The sequence below is a fragment of the Lygodium microphyllum genome, chromosome 24 (genome assembly GCF_053477565.2).
Source record: "Lygodium microphyllum isolate KBCC chromosome 24, Lygodium_microphyllum_v1.1.10, whole genome shotgun sequence".
NCBI lineage: Eukaryota > Viridiplantae > Streptophyta > Polypodiopsida > Schizaeales > Lygodiaceae > Lygodium > Lygodium microphyllum.
This window is the reverse complement of record NC_141158.1, coordinates 58555452-58580486: the sequence shown is the minus strand read 5'-3', so window position 1 is coordinate 58580486 and position 25035 is coordinate 58555452. Positions and strand designations below refer to the sequence as shown.

The 25035-nt window shown below is 43.3% G+C and overlaps 1 protein-coding gene across 4 annotated transcripts in view; it reads right to left on the bottom strand.

Annotated features, from left to right (window-relative positions):
- LOC148015134 (Protein kinase superfamily protein) overlaps positions 1-25035 on the bottom strand; it is a 112527-nt gene that overhangs the window by 23335 nt on the left and 64157 nt on the right. For all 4 annotated transcript variants that reach the window (XM_087665570.1, XM_087665569.1, XM_087665571.1 and 1 more), the window contains 2 exons: positions 17384-17536; positions 8002-8262 (listed from right to left, as the gene is read on the bottom strand). In XM_087665570.1, the coding sequence (XP_087521696.1) occupies positions 8002-8262; positions 17384-17536 (414 nt within the window). The remainder of the gene's footprint in view (positions 1-8001; positions 8263-17383; positions 17537-25035) is intronic.

Sequence of the window (25035 nt, the reverse complement as noted above, 5' to 3'; positions counted from 1 at the left end):
ATGTATCAAAATTATGATACCATTCTCTTGGTGCTTGTTTCAGCCCATACAAACTCCTTTTGAGTTCACATACCATCTTCTCTTTCCCTTTTTCCACAAACCCTTCAAGCTACTATATATATATGTCTTCGTGCAGATCACCATGTAAAAATGCAGTCTTGACATCCATCTGTACGAGTTCCATATCTTTAACTGCGACCCAGCCCAAAATGGTTCTCAATGTAGTCATCTTGACTACAGGAGGAAAAATCTCATCAAAGTCAATTCCTTGCTCTTGCTTGTACCCCTTTGCAACCAATCTTGCTTTGTACTTTGGTGAGGAACTAGAAGTGACCTTCATCTTGTAAACCCATTTGCATGGAAGTATTTTTTGCCCCTTTAGGCAACTGCACCAAGTCCCAAGTGCCATTTTTCTCAAGAGATTCCATCTCTGACAACATGGCTTTATACCATTTCTTGTTGTCTTGTCTGTCCATTGCTTCCTTGAAGCAAGACAATTCACCACAGTCGATCAACATGACATCATCAGCCACATAATTTGCCCCAGGAACAAATCTATCAGGTTGTCTAGTAGCCCTAGGCAATCTCCTAACCCAATGGTCATTGTTTGCTGGCTGTTCCTGCAAATTTCCATTTTCAGCATACTGTCCTGGCATTTCAGTCTGCAAATCAGCATTAACAGCTTGTTGTCTTGGCTGTTCCTGCACATATGGTGGCTCATTATCATGGGCAATAGCTGGCTGATCATTTCCAGCATTATTTTTTGCATTTACAAGTTCATTTACAGCAGGTATTTGCTGCTGTAAAGCGGGCACATCTTGCTGTCCAAAAGGTATTTCTTCCCGGAATACAACCTTACGGACCTTCTCAGTCTTTTCGGGCTATTTATGCATACGATCTTCCCAGAACATAACATCATTGCTACGCACTACTTTCCTTTTCTCCGGATCCCACAATCTATTCCCCATTTCACCCTTATCACCATATCCTAGAAAAATGCATTTACAGGACTTTGGCTCAAGTTTGCTGCGTTTTTCTTTACGAATGTGCACAAAAGCCTCGCAGCCAAAAACTTTCAGATGAGCATATAAAGGTGGCTTGCCCGACCACGCTTCTTGGGGAACTTTCCCCCCCCCCCCCCCCTTCCCCCCAAAAGACCTATTTGGTGACCGACTAATTAAGTGAACGGCTATCATAACAGCCTCTGCCCAAAAACCATGGGATAATGCAGCATGAGATAGCATCGTACGGACCTTATCATGTATGGTCCGATTCATATACTCTGCAACTCCATTTTGGGGTGGATGATGAGGGCAATGAGCTCCCTCTTTATCCTTTTGCTGTCACAATATGCGTGAAAGGCCTTGGACACATATTCCCCACCATTGTCAGAGCGAAGACACTTAAGTGTTTTATCAGTCTGATTTTCAACCAATGCTATGAATTTTTTGAACTTGTCAAGCACTTTATCCTTGCTACGAATAGAATAAACCCATACATTTCGTGACCAAATATTTTTTTCCCCCTAAAGATAATTGTAGCATCTACCATACATTTGAATGTACTACCTCTAGAAGAGAAGATTTCAAAGAAAGAGACTTTTTATGAGATGTCAGTGCATGTTTACCATAAATACAATGATCACAATGCTCAAAATCAGCAAAACGAAGACAAGGCAAGTAACCGAATCGAGAAAGAACTTTCATTCATATTTAACTCATGTGTCCTAACCGGCCATGCCACAAAGAAACGCTTGCCTACTCAGTCACGGCAACAACATGGTCACGCATACTAGATACATAAAGTGGATACAAAGTATCACTCTTGCAACCTCTGGCAATAACCCTAGATCCCTTACAAATCTTCCATTTTCCATCACCAAAGATGGTATGAAAACCATCATCATCTAGCTACCCTGTGCTAATCAAGCTCTTCTTGAGCTTAGATACATGCCGTACATACTGAAGTATAAAGACACAGCCATGCTGAAACTACAACTACACACTGCCAATACCTGCAATGTCACATGCATAATTGTCCCCAAGATGGACAACACCATGTTGACCCCCTGTATAGACAGAGAACCACTCACAATGAGGGGTGACATGAAAGGAAGCACCTGAATCGAGAATCCAAAGTATGCATGTCATCATCTGTATTTGCAAGTAAAGCATATGCACCAAAGTGTGAAGAGACAAAGAGTACGTCACTCCCACTATCACTGCCATGAGTGACAATATTCACCTCTTCAATTTTTACATTGCTCTTCTTAGGCTGACTGTTCTTCTTCTCTTCCTTGCTATCATCTGTCTTCTTGCCTTTTCCTTTCTCTTTCTTCCATTTGTAGCAGTCACGTTTAAAGTGGCCCTTCTTGCCACAATGATGGCATTCAGCATCTTTGCCACATGATTTACTGTGTCCCTTGCTATCAAATTTGCCTTTCTACTATGATCTGCCCCTAGTATGCAAAGCACTAGAAGACTTACCGGATGCATTGTTCTGCTGATTCATTTCTTCCATGAGTAGAGCACTCTCTACATCAGCATACAAAAGAATCGCATTGGAATTGCTCATAGCAGTCCTGAATGTATCCCAACTCTCTGGAGGAGTGCAAAGCAAAAACATAGCCTTAAATTCTTCATCAATCAAGAACTTCAAGGCAACCAACTGGCTGAAAATGGAGTTAAACTCACTCAAGTGAGTAGACATTGCTATACCCTCTGTCATACGCAGATCCATAAGCTTTTTCAGCCAATACACTTTGCTTGCAGCACTCTTTTGTGCATATAGTTCTCCTAGTCGAGCCCATATAGCATATGCAGAATCCAAACCTTCAATGTTGAACAACAAGGCATCAAAAATCGATAGCTCGATGGTTGAGCATGCAAGCTCATTTAACTCATCCCAATCTTCCTATTCCATGTCTGCAGGCTTTGCCCCTTTTGGTTTTAATCGGCTTTGCCTGCTTCTTTTGCAACAGGATATTGTAGCACTATTTTTGCCAAACTGCAAAGTTATGTGCTCCTTCAAGCTTCTCTATGTGCATGAGATTACTGCTGTCATTGCTGCCAGCCATGATTTTCAGCCCAAATGTGACCAAAAAATTCAGCAAATGCAAGCCTAAACTGTCACACAAGTGACCAAGGTACAAACAAGTACCAACCAGCAATAAATGACCACGTAGAAGCAGAGATTTCAGATCTGTAATTAAATTTTCAGAAGCACCAAACCATGTGCTACAGCATTCCACAACTGATTACAGCTATTCCAAGGGCATATACATCACATTACATGAGAAATCCCAAATTTTAGCTGCAATTTCTGTTGTACATGTACCCATGGGCATAAAATTTGACAGGAACGGTCAAAAGCCCCAAAATTTTATGCTCAAAGAATCAACCACACATCTGTATTTTCTCTGTCATGCATAGAACAGGCCAATTTTGCCAAAATAGAGCAATTTCAGTAAAACCCCCAAATTTTACCAAGTGTTGATGTCCAAATTGTGTGGAATTCAACTTGGGTGTACATAAACAGACCAAATACTGCACAGATTTTGCCCAAACTGCAAAAGCCCCAAATTGCACGGGATCCAATGTGCATCAATGTCGAGAAATTGGGTAAATTTAAGCCCAATTTGTGCAAATTTTCCAAGTCCTGCATACACTTCAGTGAAATTGAAAGAATTTTACTAAAATGTGAAAAAGCCCCAAAATTCCCGGGTAAATGTGCACCGACTTTGCAATTTCTGAGTCACATTGTCCAATTCTGCGTTAAGATCCCCAAAATCAGGAAAAGCCCCAAATTTCTAGGCCTAAATCTAGCCCAAAAACCTTACTATGCCTACACACATAAACGCCCGTCAGTGGGCAAAGGACTTGTTTGCAAGAAACCTTTGAAAAGATTAAAATTTTGCAAAGGGACGTGTCGTCTGCAATCGCGTTGCAAAAAAGGCGCCACCTGATGCCACACCTACAGCTCCCGCCAGTCCACGCAGGTCCAGCGCGTAGGGGGGTCACTTGCCAGTTTCTTGCTGTTGGAAGCTGCCGCCAGTCAATCGCTGATCTATCACGCACTTGAAAGCTGTCACATGGTTCACGTCTGCTTGCCAGGTCGTCAGGAAACGATCTGTCGTCTGTCTGGAGATGACGTTTTTAACCTCCACTTGCACCTTGGAACTGTCAGCTAACAAAAAAACATGATCTATTGATCTGCACGAACTCCGAGAAGTACGAATGCCTCAGCTGCAACTCTGATACCAATTTGTAGTGACGGGAGAGACACGAAGATCAAGACAGTAGGTGTTCGTTGCGCGCGGAGAGACAGAGAGTGTAAGAGAGAGCGAAGTAGAGAGTGTACACGTTTTTAGGTACAATGACGAGAGTGTACCTTTAGGTTTTTAGATAGATATATATGTGTAAGTACAAGTGCTAAGGGTGTGTTCACACCCGAGCACATTTAAAGGCATGAGGCCTTTATTCCCAATAGTGGAGAGGGACACAAAGAAGTCCAACTCCTACAATTGGACATCCAAGTATTGCAAGAAGCGCTATACAAGTGGTGGAGCTCAACTTCTCCAAGATCTTTCCAAGATGGAAGGGCCAGTTGCTCCATGCAAGGAGATCCCTCAAAATATCGTAGAGAAGATTCTCTCCAAGATAAGAGGGGGATCCACAAGAGGAGGAGGAAGTGGCTTATCGCCACCAACTCCTATGCCTACTAATGAGAAAGCATCGAATGTGGGCATATATTCAACTTATGAGGGAGAGGCCTCTACCATTGGTGGTGGGGGACTCTACATCTGCATCCGACTCCAGTAAAAGACAAAGAGTGGAGGCTCATGCAGCGCCAGAGAGACAATCCTCTCTCTCTCAAGCTCCCAGTCATGTGCATGGATCGATTGTCTTTCTTAGAGAAAGGCAACGACTCACAAACATTGAAATTGCACACACGGTGATTGAGTGCAATCTTGCATTTAATGTCCTAAAGCAAGGGCAATGGAAGAAGATGATAAAAGCCATTGCCAATGTGGGTCCATGTAAAGAATAGATTGGTGTCACATACAACGACATGAGGACGAAAAATATTAATAAAGAGAAGGAGAGGATTGATAGAGCCCTTTATCTTATTCGAGCCGCATGGATATACTTGTCTCATGTCCACTCGGCACTTACTTTTTGCGGGCCGTAGATACCAGTAAGAGAGGGAGGAAAACAATGGGTGCATTCATCTACTGCCACATTCGGCAAGCTATCATTAAGGTATACATTTGTGATTTGTCATTGTCTTTTTTCTTTCATTATTATAATTGATTTATGCATAAATATCTATCTCCCTATCCTGAGCATAGCACACTGGAGTTGAAGAAGCCTTCTTCAACTTGCTTTGCTTACATGTGGTTATTGCTGGAGTCTATTTATGAGGTGCAGTCCACCTTGCATCAAACAGTGGTGTCCACTCTATGCTTATTGCTGGAGTGTCTTTAAGAGGTGCGGTCCACCTTGCGTCAGACAGTGGTGTCCACTCTATGGAACGAGTGGGATAAGAATGAGACAGAGGAGACCAAAGCTATACAACGCTTGTGCCTTAATGAGCAGTTTTGGCAAAAAGTGCATGCCATTGTCATTGTCGTGACTCCCTTTTATAGGGTGTTACAGATGAGTGATTGCAAGGGATCCACCATGGGCCTTCCCATTCGCTTCTTTAGAGCGGTATTGGTGGAGACACGTGCTTGTATAGTGATCACAAAGACACAACGTGCACATGTTTTAGAGATAGCAGAGACGAGATGAGCATGGATAGATAAGCCCATCCATGGTTTTGCCACATTGGTACATCCGACCTACAAGTCACCAATGATCATGGATGATAGAGAGTTCCATTCAGACCAGCTTGCTTATTTCACTCGTGTGGTCCTTATGGATGACCACAATGCAGTGTTGGAGGAGCTAGGATGTTATGCAAATCAGAGAGGGCGTGGCTTTTGCTTCTCCCACTTGTTGGAGGAGAGAGTCACTTGTAAAGCCTTTATTTTAGTGGCAAAACTTTGGATACGCACTGGAGACCCTTCAACCCTTAGCCATGAGGGTCCTTTGCAAGATTGCTCTTCAGGTGGAAGAGAAAGAAACTGGAGTGTCTATTCTCTCATTCACACAAAGATTTACAATCGGCTTAGCACACGACAGTTAGAGGCTAGTCTATTTGTGCACTAACTTATACATGATGAGGACTATAATAAGCATGGGTAGTCCGAAGCAAGTAAGCTTAAACATTTGACATAAAATTTAAAATTTGTTATTTTAAACTTTAAACTTTGAAGTTTATACCTTACAATTTAGACTTTAGCATTTACAATCTTATGTGCATTGTGTAGGTAAATGTTGATGCATTCAAGTTGACGGACAACACTCTTCCAAGTGTACATTAGGAGGTGGACAAGGAGGAGGAGATGATTTTTGCATAGCTCTATAAAGAGCTTATAGCAGTAAATACTCATGACATTCCCAATCAGCGTGCTCGTGGGCGGGGAGTTCGAGTACGTGGTAGCAAGGACATGGTTATTCTACGCCCTCCAACATCAAGGAGGGGTGGTTCAAGTGGCTTGCAGACATATGTAAGGCGGGGCTCTAGTAGCTCACATCTTGTACCTCATGATGATATCCCCCCCTTGCTTACACAACCACCACCTAGGGAGCCATCATTTGATGATGATGGTAACCTCATTAGTGAGGATGAGTATAAGTGTGTCTCATCATCCAATGCCGAGGAGTCATCTTCAAACTCTCTTGATGAGCACTCTGATGATTCTGATGATGATGATGATGATGATGATAGTGATGCCTCATCATAGATTCATAGGTCTCTCTCTTTTTTGTCTCCACTATCATTGAATCCACATGCAAGATGCCACTATGATACACTGGACTATAGTTGTAACTTGTATCACATGTTTTGCGCAACCTATGCGATCGCAATGGTCACCCTCATATATTCATCTTATTTTGTAATGAAATGGCTATTTCCACTTTAAACATGTATCCTATCATTTAATGATTTATGGTTTTTTTTTTTTTAACCATGTTAAATTTTTTTTCGTACTAATATTGTACCATACCTTATAAAATAATAAGGTACAATTTAGTACTGTATTTTATCGTACCGTACCGTATCGTACCTTTCGTACCTGACAACTATGATTCCATCATGAAGATCCCCTATTCTGTTTCTCTAGGCAGAGAAGGATTAATGCCAAGCAGGGAGTGAGAATATCACTAGAAAAGACAAAACTGTTGTCATGTACTGCAAATCCCCTAATTCAAAAAAGAATTCACTGCTTCATTTATGAATTTTAAAGTTTTCTAGATAATGTGAAACATTGAGTTCAACTACAACTAGATTCTTGAGCATTGCTCTTGCAGAACATTCAGACAGTACAGAAAAATGGCTGAATGTGAACACTTCCTCGCTTGGACACACTGGTGGACCCTCTACACTATGATTACCTTGCTCTTCAAAAAGCCATTCATACAACATAAACTTCTGTCAATGGCAGAATTTGGGCTGGGTGGATCATATGGAAAGGACTATACATGTCACAGTTTGTATCGGCACTATTTATAATATTCTGTTATAGATACCTCACCTTCTTCCTTTCTTTCTTCCAGGGAAAAAGAAATGCTATTGATAAGACCTCAGAGAAATCCCTAACTCTATAAGACAAGTATCTCTGTGTGCATGACAAATAGCACTTCAAATGGCCCCCTGACACATCTAAGCTGTAGAATCGGAGAGGATAGCGTACTGCTGCCTAAAAAAATTTCTTCTCACATATGAAATCAATTTCTTAAGTGAGTTGTACTGTGTCTTGACTTATCCATCAGGAAACATTGTCAGGAGCTTTCAGTATATGCAGCAATGTGCTGGTGTGAATCTGTATGCACATGGATGGTGCAACTGTAAAAAGGACAAAATGAAATAGAAAAAGAAGAAAGGTCGTCTTACCAAGCGCTCAAGTCGATGCCATCGGATAGAGCCATTATTTCGAATAAGGAGTTCTCGTAAAATTTGTCTCATGTCAGGATCTGGATCTGCAAGAAGCCTGCCAATAACAAATGGGTATGCACTAGCTACCACTTTGAACTCCGGATCTAACAGTGTTGCAGTTCCTTCCAAAGACCCCAAAGCCCTGATCACTAGAGCATACTCTGGAGGAAGACTGAAGTTGTACTTATACATAACATTCGACAATTGGTTCATGATCCCCTGTTACAAAGATCACATGCAACAAACAACCAAAGACACTTTTCACTAAAGTTGTATGTTGGGTCCAAAGCTTTCATAGTTAATACAAATTATTACAACAAACACCACAGGAAATATCCATGCTCCCAATGGCAGCTAATAACAGGCCCCCTTATTTCCTTCCTCACTGAAAATAAACAACTTTCAGTTTTAAGAACAACAATTAAAATTTGGTCATCCAGTGCTTCCATTGTTAGCCTAGCTCAAAGTTTCTCTCCCTTTTGAACAAACATCTAGTTTGAGTTTTTATCAATATTGGCCATATACCACTCATCTTTGAAAATCTCCCTAGCCATAAACTGTTCCCAAGTTTAAGCTTTCATTAGATTTGTATAATGTTCTTTTTCATACTTCTTTGGACTTGATGTTTGCCATTGTAGCATCTATGAATCTTGAACTTGATCAGATGGAATGGTGAATTGGAAGAAGAGTTGTACATGAAATAGCTCAAAGGCTTTGTTATACATGGAAAGGAGCATTTGGTATGTAAGCTTAAGAGAAGCTTGTATGGTTTGAAATAGGCTCCTAAGCAATGGTATAAAAAGTTTGATGCCTTCATGCTCTCACATGGTTTTAAAAGGAGTAGTGCAGATCACTGCTTATATATTAAGAAGGCTGATGATGGAAGCCTTATTATACTTGTGCTTTATGTGGATGATATGCTTATTGCCGGTAAGCATAAAAGCCAAATTAATGCATTGAAAAGGTAGCTGAATTCAGCCTTTTCTATGAAGGATTTGGGTGCAGCTTTTGGCATGCATGTAACACGAGATAGGGAGCAACAATTCTTATTTCTCTCACAAGAAAAGTACATTAGGAAAGTACTTGATCGTTTTTCTATGGCTGATGCTAAGCCTCTTGGTGTACTTTTTCGACCCTATCTTCAGCTTAGCAAAGCAGATTTTCCAAAAGATGATAAGGCAGCCAATACTATGAAGGGTGTTCCTTATGCTTCAGCTTGTGGTTCACTGATGTATGCTATGGTTGCTACTAGACTTGACATTGCTTATGCAGTGGGAGTTAGGTCTAGTAGCAACCATAGCATACATCAGTCATTGAACTGGGTCATTGAACTCCTCGATCACCGTGTTTGCTCTTAGCTCACAACTCTCTTTCTCTATCTGCTTCTGCTTCGCCTATGCACATACTAGTGTTGACTCCAACCCTTGTAGATGAGCATCTTCTTGGGTTCCCAAGCTGCCATGAAGTGGAGGCTGCTGACATTACGAGATGCCAGGTGGAGTCTGGAGATTGATGATGATTGTGTAGGGTGGCCAACCAAGATCCTGCTCATTGTAGTCAAAGACGAAGAAATGGTGGAACTCAGAGAATTGGCCTCTCCTATGCCATAGAACTAGCTATGTGGAGTGGGTGCCAGTGGCCATTATGAAGTCAACCATGCTTTTAGAAGAGTGCAAGGCCCTCCTTAACTAGCCAGTGCAACATATGCTCTCCTACCTTGTTTTGAATGCTCTCTTCTACCAACTTCTTGGACCATGTGAGTAGAGGTGGGCAAGTGGCAGCGAGCAGGTAGGAGGGACAGGTGCAACAAGCAAGTGGCTAGGCAAATGGCAAACTATAGCAGGAGGGTTAGCAAATGGTTGGTAAGTGGGAGGGCTGCTGCACTAGATTGCGCAGGGAGATGGTGCGAGGAATGGTGTGATTGAGCAAGTACAGTTGGCACTCAGATGGTGAACAAGCTTGTCACTCGCTCAGTTGTGTGCATTAGCATCTAACTTGCATCCTTTGATTAGGTTTTTACCTTTCTCCTTGGACAATTACCAATACAAAAAGGTCCTTTAGGATCTAGGGAAGACCCTTTGATTACTAACGGGCACTAAGACAAGTGTCAAGGTTGCTTATGGAGGCTTATGGCCACACATATTTGGCCCATTATCTTGCTTAGCTGAGCTAATGTGTTTTATAAATTCTTGTGAAACAAGGGAAGTCTTATGCCAGATCCAGATCTAGGGTGCTATTTTAGCTTTACAAGTAAATTGTGAGTTGTTATTGACCATCCTAGGAAGATTAAGCATCTCAAGTTAAGTAAAAACATTACTTGGCTAGCTAGATGTAAAGTACTTTCTTTTCGTCTTTTGCAGAATTCCAGTCAAAATTCAGAAGTTGTGAAATTAGTCAGACAAGTCCTATTGGCTGCTTTTCAAAAGTGTATGGAGAAAAGCATGACAGTCACCAAGGTCACGGGGGGATGGTGGTATAACACTCGAAGAGTGGTCATTTTGACAACAGGAGAAAACACTTCCTAAAAATCAATGCCCTCCTTTTGTGTATAGCCCTTAGCCACAAGTCTAGCTTTGTATTTGGCTTTTCCATCCACATATTTCATTTTATCCTTGGGCAATGTAGCCAAATCCCAAGTATCATTCTGATACAATGACTTCATTTCTTCCTGCATAGCTAGCTCCAACTTTTTCGTTAACTCACGTGATAAGGCCTCTTTATACGTAAGAGGCTCACCTTCATCTGTGAGCAAAATGCAGTCCAAAGAATTATAGACCCACTTCACACCAATAACCTTCCACTTCTTCGTACGAGGAACCAAACCCCGAGTCTAGTTTCGCTTGATAGAATCGAGCTCAACCTACATAGCACTACGCCAAACATCCTATGCAAGAGTCTCATCAACTATAGTAGACTCATGCTTCTAAAGAATCTAGGACATAAGGGCATAGTTCACATAGAGTGAACTATCCTAGCAAGCCTGAAGCCTAGACCCTGGCTGACCTATGTGGATCAAGAGGTGTCTCGTGAGAGTGGAAAAATCCTTGAAACTTGGATGAGCCATTTGTTGAGAAACCCTTCACCCATAGTTTTGTTGACTACGTTTTGCGTTTAGGGTTTTACGTTTTGCTTTTAGGGTTTCAAAGTGGACAGCCCCAAAAAGGGGGCTAGGCACCCACAGTGGGGCACAACCCTAGCTAGCCAACACCCTCCTCCAGGCACCACCCTAGATAGTCTCTTGCCTATTTATAGGCTGCCTCTGTCACTCATTCTTTACGGCTGATTCATTCAGTCCGGGACCTTTTCTCTCCATCCTCTCCACTGCCCTCACACCCCTCAGGAGGACATTGTGGTTCGTGCCTCGTGGTTCGTGGTTGTCTTCATCATCTTCCTTGTGCTACGGCACCCTTGTTCCCTTGTAACACATTTACTCCATGATCCAGAACTTCATCATTCCATTCATCAGAGTTTCTTCTGTCTTCTATTCTCTTCTCCGTGTTTGCCAAGTTCACTCCGTGTTCCTCCTTGCAAACCCTACTATCTCGCTAGTACATCATCTTTTCACATGGTATCAGATCTTGATCTACTCAAACAATGACAAAGATTCTCCACTCCAGTGACAGCAAAGCCCGGTGGTGGGTGGTTTTGGCATCCACTTCTCTTCTTTTTCTGTTGCATCAAAATCTCATTTTTGTAGGTTTCAGGTGACCCTGCTATCTTGCTGGTATGTTATCTTTTGACACCGTTGATACTACCGAGGAATGGTGATAGGCTCATCCTGCTCTGCGAAGGAGGCCAAGAGACATCTGGAACCTGTAAGGCACCCATCTATGGAAGGGACTCTCCCTCACTAAGGGGAGGTAGATCCTCCTCATCCGATAAAGAAGACTCCCCCTCTTATGGCTCGATCCCCCCCGAGGAAACCTAAGGAGATGGGGAAGAGGTAGAAATACTCGATGAAAAAATAGTAGATGAAGGTGAGGGAGAAGGGGAAGGAAGGGAAGGAGTCACAAACAAAGAAGGGATACCAAGGGATATCTTGGAAGAAAGGGGAGGGACCGATGGTTGAGGGGATGGAGAGGGCGCACCAATCAAAGACGAAGAACTACCTATAACAAAAGAACCATCAATCAAATCTTTGGAGGCCGTAGCCTCATCAACGATCGCATCCCTGCTCACCTCGATCTTTCGAGTCTTCGGGTCATAGAGCCAATAGACCTTTGTGGTCGTAGTGTAACCAATGAAGATAAGCTTATTCGACTTGGGGTCGAGTTTGCTCCATCTTTTCTTCTTCTCCACATGGACATATGCCTCACATCCAAAGATACGAAAGTGGAAAACTAAAGGCATCTTTCCAAAGAAAGCCTAGTAGGGAGTCATATCCTTCAATGCCAACATAGGTAACTTGTTGCAGAAATGTATCGCAATAGCCACAACCTCACCCCATAAGAAATGGGAAAAACTCTTGTGCTCCAATATCAATCAAGTCATTTCAAGCATGGTCGAATTGGCATGCTCCACCACACCATTTTTGAATGGTGTATTCAAAAGGAAAGACTCTACCCGAACACCATGATCCTTGCAAAACTTAGAAAATAGATTAGAACAAAACTCGTCACCGTGATCTGCTCGAATACCTTGAACTTTGAAGGAGGTTTGCTTTTCTCCAAACAACTTCCACTTGCAAAAGTGGGAGTACGCCTCGCTCTTCTACTCCAAGAAATAGGGTCACACATAACAACTAAAGTCATCAACAATCAACATAAGGTACTTGTCCTTTCCAACAGAGGCCATGCCCATAGGTCCGCAAAGGTCAGTGTGAACCAACTCCAGAGGGGTACATGCCCTCCGAGTAGCAACCTATGAATGAGGCTACCTATGTTACTTGCCCTCAAGCAACAAGGGCATAGGGTGTGAACGGGAGGAAAATCAAAAAGTCCCTCCACCATCTTCTTCCAAGAAGCCCATCGTACAGCATCAAGGTTCCAATGCCCATAACGAGCATGCCAAAGCAATCCAAGCTCATGTGAAGCATAGCAAGGATTGTGAGTGTGTAAAGTCCACCCTCTTCATCCATAGAGTAGCTCCAGAAGGTGCATCCTTCATTGTGACTACACCCTAGGTAAATATGATTTGGGTATCTAGCTGTGTAAGACTGTAAACAAACAAGAGGTTAAAACCCAAATCTGGTACATAGAGAAATTTGGCCGAAGAAGAGTGTTGATCGAGCAACAAGGGAATGCTTCCCACTCCATGCATGGGGATTGAAGAGTTATCACCAATGGTGACGGAACCCCCTCTAGATCTCATGTCATGAAGCCAATCCGGGTGGTAAGTCATGTGGAAAGAGACCCCAGTATCCACGAGCCAAGGCTTATCCTCCGAAGAAGAAACAAGTGTTGTCTTCTCCACCTCAAACAAGTGTTTAAAGATAAACTTTGTGGTAGCGGGTGTGACCTTCAAATTCTTGGGCCCTTCCTTGGGCTTCAAATGGGGTTACTTCTACCAGCACTTCTCCTCAAGATAAGTACCCTTCCCGCAGTGTGGGCACTTCGGCTCCTTCTTCTCATCCTTGGAATCATCCTTCTTGTCCTCCTATTTCTTAGCCTAGGGCTTTCCCTTCTTCCGTTCCACTGAACCTACAATAAAAGGCTCCAAGGAGCTGGATTCACTAGTCCCCACCTCTCTGAGACATTCATCATACTCCAAGATAAGTGATGAAAGATCCTCCCAAAGAAGCTTACCTCAAGTTCTCCATGTTAAAAAGCCAATGTAGAAAACATCATACCTAGGAGATGGCAGCTAAGCCGATAGAATCATGGCCATATCCTCTCAAGATATCATCCTCCCAAGGGACGCAAGCTCATCCCACATATCCTCCGATTTGTTCATGTGATCCTTCATAGAAGGAGAGTCATCAACACTGAGCATTCGAAGCTTCTTCTCCAAGGAGATGCTATGGGCAAACATATTCTGATGGTAAAGAGACGCAAGCTTCTTCCACACCTCCACCACAGTCTTCAATCTACAAACATGAACCCAGATAGAATCTTATAACCTTATAAAAAGAAAGGATCATGCTCAAGAGTTGAGCCAATCCCAGAGGCCTGCACAATCCATCGATGTCCCATGTGCAGGATCTTCCACAAGCTGAGAGAGAGATAAACTCCCAAAGGTCGAAAGTGTCGAGAATGCACTCCACCTTACATGACCATAGAGAATAGTTGGAGCCATCCAACTTGTCCTCTTAGTGCAATGAGGGAAGCACAGGCACCTGTACAACGGATGCCATGTTAGGCATCTTCAAGACAATAGACCAAGCCTCGAAAAACTGTGTTTGACTATCAACGCCACCAAAACAGGAGGAGGTTAGCTACAATTGAGGTGTAGATGTGCCACCTGCACAATAAATGATGCCGCATGTACCCAGATGATGTTGTCTATAGTCAAGGACTATCGCTTGACACAAATGGTCGCCTAGAAGCAGAAAAACTTGGGTTTTGGCAGCTAGATTCAGTCGCCTGGCCCAAGGAAGGCTGCATTTCAAGGTAAGTGCAGATTTTGATGGCTATGTTTTGGGGCAGGGTGGTCTCCTCAGTTGGTAGACTGCACACTGTCCTCACTTAGGCGATGATACCATGTAAGTGTGCCCAATGGAAGAAGGAACACAAACGCAGTGGAGGACGGAGAGAGACGGCAAGAAGAAGGAAAAAAATTTGCACTAACTGAGAATGAATGCTGAATACAAAGGGAGGATTGATCAATCCCTACACACAGCCCACAACATCAATGAGGGCACCAAATCAGGTTGACAAAGATGGCAGCACCAAAGACGGAGAGTGTCAGAGTCAAAAAGTGTATGACCTATAGAAGAGAATGATCTGCCAAGTGAGAAGAGGATGCTATAAATAGCCAGCTCCCACCAAAACTGGCCAACTGCCAACCTAGGCAACTGGCTGAAAATGCCCTGTCACCATCTAAAATTACTGGCCAACTGCACAAAAAAATGCCAAAATATGGATGAGGCATCCTGGGGCAGCCAAGGGGAATTTGGCCAGCAAACAGGCTGACGAATCTATAGAATGCATGCTAATATGTGTGGAAACCAAGAAAATGCAAGAAATGGACACAAAACTGCCTGAGCTCCCATGTCTCCATCGGACTCGTTACTGTTGACAGAAGCTCACAACCAGGAGTTGACAAACTGACATGACTAAAATAGGCAGGCTAAGAGCTCCTTGGGGCCTACCCTTTTTTTTTCAAGAAAAGAAAATTCTATTAATAACACCTCGGGGAAAAGCCGGAGGTAAAGTACAAAGTAAGGAACTCTGCAAAGAGTATTTAAGTACATCACAAATACAATAGTTGTGTGAACAACCAATCCGATGGGCTGTAATGGCAAACCATGTGAGGGGCAGTATGGAAGAAAGCAGTTCAGTCCCATGTCTGCAGGAAAGCCTCCCTTCTCTTCCTCATCCTGTCACAGCTGTGCTGCATCCTCTCCCATATCCCAGAGTGTGAATAATCTCTATCCCGATATGGCAAACCATGTGAGGGGCAGTATGGAAGAAAGCAGTTCAGTCCCATGTCTGCAGGAAAGCCTCCCTTCTCTTCCTCATCCTGTCACAGCTGTGCTGCATCCTCTCCCATATCCCAGAGTGTGAATAATCTCTATCCCGATTCTTGATAGAGTCTCCACTCTGTGAATACATCCCGAAGGTCAATAACACGATTGCATCTCACACTCAAAATGTACCATGTACCAGGTATAACAGTAGCAATCAACTTCCATCTATGGTAGTGTCCCTGGGTCCACTGCGCATGCTAGTAATCTGGAGTAAGGTTTGTGCTTAGATGCTGTCCAATGATGAGAAACCTCAGGGCCTGTCTTCTCTGCCCATGTCAAGGAAACATGCAATTTTTTAGGCCCATGTCCTGGCCCCATCCTGCATCCCCTATTTTTCCCATCCCCCCATCCCATTTTTGCTTATGGCACATTGCTTGGCAAGATGTCCAAGCATGGAGTACAAATCTACTAGGGACACGCATTGAATGAGTTGGGTTGGGCCATGGAGAAGTCTTGGCCTGCTTTCTTTAGTTTCATAAGTGTCAATGGATTTCTGCTTTTACTCGGTTTAGGTGGGCAATACATCTTGATGCCGACAAAGATGAATTTGGCACCCACTTGCTACCAGGATTGGGCTGAGCAGACAATCACTAAACTTTTCAAAAAGAAATCAAAGCACCTTTAGAATGGGTGGTGGCCAAGGAGAGTCTTTGGTCAGTGCTCATAGTGGACTAGTAATGGGCAACTAGTTAGCACAGATACAACAAGAGGGGACCTGTCTATGTTGCCGACAGCTAGGCTTGGAGACCCCCAAGCATTGTCTCTAGTCACGCACATAGGCCCAATTAGTGTGGAGAGGCACTTGCAGGATCCTAATGCCAACAGGCACAATCCTAAATGCTACCTGGCATGTTTTCTGCTAGCAGCCAATTAGCTGGGACAATCACCTACTGTATGAAGCAAAGATGCAGGACACTATCTCCATCATCAAGGCTCGATCATGTGCTGTGATAGGCCTTGAGCTCCTCTCTCTCCATCACATAGTAGAGCCTTCAGCATCAAGGCCAACAGTTGAGGAGCTCATCAGGGGGGCTTATAGGATAGCATATCTGAAAGGCGCGCTGTGCACTAGTCTTCAGAAAAGCGAACCCTACACCCTATGATACCCTAGAGGACCTCTGGCCTTCTATCATCCACCCAATACATAGGTGCAAGAAGCAGCTCCCAGAGGACCCCCACCACTGACAAGAGATTCAGCAGTAGTTTTTCACACTTGGGCCTGTTCTATATATTACATTATGACCACACCCTATGGTGCTATAGTGCGCCCCCCCCCCCCCCCCCAAAAATGCACCACTTCGGCTCCCGCCCAGAAAAAGATTGAAGGAACCTTGAGTCCTCCCTTGTCTTCATGGTGATGAGTGATAACAGTAAGAACTAAAAACATCGGCAGGACAAGTTTACTGCAAGTCAACTAGAGATTGAGCATCCTCAACCTAAATACATGTGATCAATTATCTTTAAAGCTTGTTTCATTATGGAGGCTTCTCATCTTTGCTAGATTCTCTACCTCGTGAAGTTCCTCTCTGTTCCAGCATTTGGTTTGCTAGCAGCAGTTATGTATACTTGACTACTTGACAGTGATTAATAACTGTAGAAAAGAACAGCATAATACTGATGCACAAATTTCTGTGCTCCTCATTTCCAAGCTGATCAAAGTAATGCGCGATTTTAGTCCAAAAAAATTTTACTAAATCACAGTTATAGTCTTGCCTGAAAATCCAGTTGTGCCTTGGCAGACTCGTCACCAAAAGACACATGTAATGCATGGCTTATCTCCTCAAGGTTGGATCCTTCTGGAACAAAGCCAAGCCCAGCAAAATCATTTGCAAGGCCCACAGAATCCCTGTTTACGAAGTGAACAAGCTGCATAACATGCACATAACTAATAAGGCAATCTTTTATTTCCTTTGCAAGCTTATCCAGTATTCTGAAATGAACTGGAAAAAAACCAAAGCAGAGAAGAATGCAAGCTCACATTTGCAGTGATCTTTTTATTACAGATCAGCTGATATATCAAGACCAACACAGTAATTGCAAGGTTTACATGAACACCCTAGATATCCCATGTACACCACACATATTAGATGATATCTGAAATCTAATATAGATATAAAACAGCGATTAGATGGCAGGCACACATGGAACATTATTTCAGCTGCATCATTTCTAATAGTCAAGAGGCAATTCTTCCACAACCATGATTAGCTTCTCTCCTACTGGCATCCCCTTTGCTTGGATAAATCTTATGCACCAACATACAAAATCCAGGATTTATGTGCATTACAAAATCGTTATTTTGTGTACCTATAGAGTAGATGATCTGTATCCCATCACATTCAAAGGTCAAACACTGAGGATTATCAAGCCTAATGATATAGCAGCTTACAACCTGTTACTATTTTTGTCAACTTGAATTACAGAAATGGACTTTTAATTTTGCCATTATACAATACTTTGGAAACAATGTTATGGAGGAACTGTACTGGACCTTCCCAAGTGAAATGTGATGGGAAAATTTGTGGCAGGAGGCCAGACCATATGCATGTTCCAGGACATGAGAGTCTGAGACAGACAATACTCTAACATGCTTGGGAGTCTTCCCCCATAAAAGAAAGTTGACAAATGACCACCTGAATCCTCTGCCAGGAGCATCCTGCAAACTCAATCTGATACATTTTGTTCAGAGTTTGTCAAGCCCCTTTTATGGCCCAGCACCTCTTATCATAGGCCTTTTTGTGTCCATCCAATTATGTTGGCATAATGTGTGTCCTATTTATCGAAGTGCCATTAGTCTCTCCTTTACTCCAACGTACAATCACTCATTGTACATTGTGCTTCACCATCATACATAGACCTGTACATCATTGTCAATCAAAACCTGTCCAACCTCATCTGGGCTCTGAGCTATAGAGCCATCCATTAACCTAAGCCTCATAATCCTTGCCAAAATGACTAGGCTCTGCAGTGCAGCAGAACTGCATGTTAACCTACTTGCTCCATCTTCCTTCATGGCCTCTACCTCTGGAGTCTACCTTGGCAATCTCCAGCCTCTGAGGCAACCCTTTGCACCCTGGACTGTTAGCAGTCAAGTCTCACCATATCTTTCTCCGTGTCCATCACCTGGTTGTGAACCTTAATCTGAGTCAGACAAGGATGTTTGGAGCTTTGGTACTAGTCATATCTATCAGTCTTTTCCATGCTTGCTCAGCAGCTTTCATCCCCAGCATTTGAGGTAGCAGCAGCAGATTGTGCATCCTATTTTGGCTATTTTCTGTCCACCCAGACCTGCCCAGTCTGCTCACACATTGCATTTTCTACAGCAGATCTGCCACTTTTTGGGTCAGTTGGCCTTATTTTGCAGGTCAGCCAGTTTTGTTACGAGAACATATTCATGACAGCCACTTCCTCGGTCATGATAACTCCCATCATTCTTCTGCCCAGCCGGTCCTCGATTTCTCTCTCATCTCCTCATCATCAGCATCCTCCTCTGTTATTCCTGTCCAGCATCCTCACTCACCTGCCCTTTGACATCAACAACAAAAGGAAAAAATTGTGGCATTGAAAAGCATTGAATGGGAAGAAGGGGAGATCTAAGAAGACACAATCACCGCCATAAAGGAAGAAATCTCCAAGCCAATAGACATCAGGCTCGAGGCTATGCACAAGGGTGGATAGAGGTACCAAAAAAACACATTAAGGAAGAGCTCAAAAAAGAAAATCATAAAGAGGAGGTGCACATCATCAACACAAGGGTTGAAGAAGAGAGGATGAGGCAAGTGAGACGATTGAATATGAGGGTGAATGGCATACCCAACAAGGAGAGCTCGTCACTCAAAGAGGATGGCAAGGATCAGCACATATGCCTTGGATACAATGAGGAAGACCCTGTTCCCTTTATCAAGGCTTAGACAGTCAAAAAAGAGCTGCACAAGCACACACTGATATTGAGGTTCCAGGATGAGATGGAGAGGATGGCCCTCGCGAGGAAGAAGGAATCCCGTCTACATAAGTGATGATCTCACCAGGATGCAAGTGGAACTGCCCAAAATAATAAAGGCCAAGAAGAAGGGCAAGAAGGCAATGTAAAGAGATGGCGGAGTCATCAATTGATGGCATGGCAGTCAAATAGGGGCATGCAGCCTATTAGACAAACACCCCAAAGATAGGAATGATAGTGTGAACTACAATGGTTCACTCTAGACCACCTAGGGAGGATGGAGGAGGTGATAGAGAACCAAGATTGGACCTTTACGTGCAGTAGATGTGGATCAAAGTGGAGGTCTGCCAAGACCGGATGCTATGCGTTGCCCTCTACTACTTTCCCTCCAAGGCATTGAGATATGCTATTGGGAAGCCTCAACAACAAGAGTGAGAGGATGATGTGTGGGACCAAAGGAGGAGTCCCTTTTCACGAACCTTTCAGACGAGATTGTAGACTATTCCCAACTAGGAGAGATCCTCTTAGTAGGAGATTGTAATGCTAGTATGCAGAGAAGAGAGTGTGACACACATGATTTTGACGATTCAGGGAAACTATAAGTGATGGATGCAAAGGATGCAGGTATAGGCAAGGTATTAGTAGCTGGTATTGGAGGAGATACCACTTGATATGGCCAGTACCTACTAGAGCTAGGGTCACAACAACATCTTATCTACAACAAGATGAAGAAGTGCCCTGAATTCGGAGCATTGACATGTGTCTAGATCACTAGTTCCAGCACAATGGATTATATACTACTCTCCATTGAGACTATGGAGCTAGTAAGATCCTTCACCATCCCCCTACACGATTGGGGTGAATCATACCTACTTGCCCCTCGCCATATCCACTTCCCCATCCCCACAATTTCCAGCCAATGCCCAACCCCAACCCAACACCACCTATTTCACACGAGCTAGCTGACATATACAGCCATCACATCTATAATGTACTCATACAGTTTGAGCACACTACACCCCTAGGGACACTGATCTCCTAGCTCACCTCTCCATCCTACACTCAACTGCCCTCCAAAGCTTCCAACACTCCACACACACTAGTGGACTTCCTAGTAGAAGACTTCACAAACAAGTGGACCATGTATACCATCATGCCTATCCACAAGTCCACATCCCCTAGATCCCGGTACCTACAAGACCATCATGGTGGGCCACACATTGGCCAAGATCTACAGAACAATGATGGAGGCAGAGCTCAACACCTCTACAAAGAGAGGGAGATTGAATGTAGCAAGACACCCTAGATTTAGACATGGGCTCTCTATACTTCACCACAACTTCACCCTGACAAGCATGATTGAGCTAGTGAAAGTCGGGAAGAAGAGACTCTATTGTTGCTTTGTGGATTTCGACAAGGCCTTTCATACCATCCCATGACAAAGACTACCGCAAAGGCTGCAAACACCAAGGATCCCATCCATGGGGCAGCTATGCACTATAAAAGAGGATGATAGGCCGAGCGAGATGCTTAAGAGGACTTTCAAATGTGGTCCTTAGCACCATTGTAATAAAATAGGCATGCCCTCTCTCCCCCACACTCTTTGGACTCTACATCGATGAGATAGAAGACCACATCAAATAAGAAGGAGATGAGGTGGACATCGCACATACATTGGTCTTTATTATGCTTTATGCTAATGATATCATTCTAGTCTCTAAGTCACAAAAGGGTCTACAGCGGCCTTAGAGTCTTCATGACCTGTACACACAACATGGATTGACATTTAGATCTTCGGAAAACCAATATCTGATCTTCCACATATCAGCGCCAAGGAGGGGAGATCAATCTTTACTCTAGGAGCCCAACAGATGGAGGTTGTGGACTCATACATCTACTTAGGGGTCACAGTCTCTACATCCGTTGGGAGATTCACCGTGGCACACATAGCCAGAGATCGACTTCCACAAGGATATGTGGCATTGGCCATGCTAGAGAGAGAGTGCCACCAAGTGCACTTCCATAAGCCCCGCACACAAAGGTGGCTATTTGACACATTGGTCATACCAATTATGATGTATGGTGCACCTCCTTGGACCCTTAAGCTGGCTATACACTATGGACACAGATTGAGAGACCACAAATCATCATGCTCTCATGTATGATCCACAACAAACCATGAATACAACACAATCATTAGAGTACAGTTTCATGCACCCCCTATGATGTTGGAGGGCGTTTTTCAAACCATCAGCTTCATACACAAAGTACGCGACGGACACCCTAACTACTTAGCATTTGAGGCCTCCAAGCAACTAGCTCAAGTAGGACATGAGACCTCGTGGCATGTGCCAATCAGCAGTGGCTCACGTGATATGGGATTAACATGGACCAAAACCAACCCCCCCCCCTTTCAATATGACCCTAACTCCCCTTGCGTACATCTCTCTCACATTGAGAGGAACCTCATCAAATGACAAAATCTTTACCAACTACATGTAGAGCATTTAACCCAAATTGCCCCTTCTCCTAAAGATTTCATACTACACATACCACTTTAAGAAGACTACAATAGATGGCCTCATTGAGAGACCTAGATAACTAGACATATATATGCTACATAAGATGAGAGTAACCATTTGTCCAACTCAAGATTTCCTCTCATCAACTTGAGATTGAGATTGGAAGAGCAGCTCGCATCCCCAAAGCCAAGCAAATCAATAGACTATATCAAGAGGAGGTAGGGAGCAAGAAGTACATATGCAGATGTAGAGCCTGCACTACAATCCAAGATAAGTATCCCACACTATCAAGAGAGGACACCTCCCTCAAACTAGTCATGAAGGCCCCAAATTAGCGTTGCTTGGGCCCATTCCTAGTTGAGATTCAAAAGCTCCACACAACATTGCTATAGGCTATCACTCTACAGTAGAGGGGAGAGACAATCACAGCTCCCCAATTTCTTCCACACATTGACCACACACACAACACCTGCACAAAAAGGTGGTGACAGTCCAAAGAACTAAGGAGATTAGAGCAGCACATTGACCATGGGTACAGGGGTACCAAACACAAGCTGCACCTTAGAGAAAGACGAGGGGGATTTGCTAGCGACACGAGCAGAATATCAAATAGAGTTGAGGGATCAATCCACATGCTACCCCCATACTACCTCATCAGGGATGTACAACATACTCTACCCACCAACGCCACCAGGTGGAGCTAATTATCAATTTATCATATTCAGCCATACAACTGCACACATACTATTGCATAGATATGCCTCGTTAGCTTCTTATTGAATCCCTACATGGGTATTGTTTTGTACATCACTTTATCTTCTTTGCACCATATATTACTAATTACCTTCTGGTACATCACACTTTGATGTCTAGCGACAATCATTATGGTACATGATTTTATCCCATAGACCCATTTCGGCCTCAAAAGGCATTAATCTCTCTCTCTCTCTCTCTCTCTCTCTCTCTCTCTTGCACATGCAAAGAGGTTTACTATGCTTGATCATATATTGATCCTCAACACTCTTATTGAAAAAGGTAGAGCACGAGGAGGTTTTATTGCCACTGTGTGGATTTTGCAAAGCATTTGACGTATGTCCCCTAGCCAAGCTCATGCAGCAACCACAAGATATTGGCATTCCAAAGGATCTATATTGGGAGATTTATACCTCGTATCATGAGTCTGTGACATAGTGGGTACATGCTCCAAGAGGGCTTTCCAACATCATGCCGACTTTCACCTACTCTCTTTGATGATTATGTTGATGAGCTCTCAAATTATGTGGATAGATTAGGAGGACAGGTGCAAGCTTGGCTGGCATATAGATACTCATCTTGTTGTATGCGGGTGATTTGGTATTGATCCTGGACTCCACCAAGGGCTTACATGACACATGGATGCATTGCAAGTACTTTGCATGAATAGAGGATCAATCGTTAACCTTCAAAAAACCAAGGTGATGGTGTTTAATACCACACAAGTTTGGGTGACGCAAACACGATATTCATTTATTCTTGGAGGGATATGATTAAGTATGCTAGATCCTATGTATATCGGGGGTTACATTTACAGGACCTACATTTTTATTGCAAGATGGTGTTACATTTATCGTGTTCCTTCTAAGTTTCGGTGGGAACACTGCCTTATCTCGCAGGACTTTTTACCTTCTAGTTGGAGAAGGATTTTTAGCCCATGTGAACACCCGTTAGTGGGTATGGTACTTAGTACCTTAGGGATTGTACTTTCATTCGTTCTCACATAGTGGATAAGACCTTCCAGCACTCTCTTCTCTCTTGTTGCTCACTTGTTCACTGTGAGTGTGTGTGCATGTGTGTTGCTGAACCCTAACCTAACAATGGTATCAGAGCCATACCTCTCAGTTGCCACCCTGCTCGCGCGACGCCATTGCCGACATTGAGCCTCGAGATCGGCTCCACTCTTTTCCTCTCAGTCTACCTGCAGCTTTCAGTCAACTATGTACTGCATATCTTCATTGACAGCCTACACATAGTCTACATCCTATTGCAACATCACATCACCCCTGCAGCCCTTTTGCTGACCTCGCAGCCCAATGCCTTGCCACATCACCTCCTTGACCCACAACACCTAATGTGTTCCTGTGCTTGCCTCCCTATCCCTGACACGCTACATTGAGTCAGCATTTGTCACATTAAGCCCCATACATGATTCCGTTGACAATTCGTTGACCAAATTCACTAGCCTTCGCCAAGCATCAAACACGTAGCTGGCAGCTGTAGCTCATCACCAACAAACCGACAGCTCCAATTTGCACCGTCAAATTTTCCGCCCTATCCCGTCAAACTTGCCATGTCACGCTGCCTATCAAGCGCCATTTTAGCATGCTCGATCAATCAAGGGAATAAAATATTTAGATATTTATGCTCTCCAAGCCTTAATCAGCATTCAGCCCTTTAAATTGCTCATGTTTGTGTGCAATATCCCTGCGAAGCACAAAATTTGGGCATTTTACAACCAATCCAAATTTCCCCCAATTTTCTTCTAGAATTTTGGGACTTTTGCCTAAAAACCTCGAATCTCACCAAAATTTTGGGGATTTTGCAATCCATGCTCAAAAATTGCTCGGTCTACATCAAAATTTGGGGCTTTTCACATTCGAGCTCCAATTTCACCAAATTTCACTAATTAAATTTAGGGATTTTGCGAAATTTTCCCAAATTCATCAACATTGAGGCCAATTATACCTTCTATATCAACATTCACTCACATTGGAGCCCTTTCAACTGAAAATTCTTCATCCATGCCATCAACTTTTTGAAAGATTGTGATTTTTTTGTCTTTTCTTTGCTATATTATTGTGCTACAATTGCATTTGTACTTTGAACAGCAACATGTTATAAAAAAACCAAAAATTTCAACAAGCAAT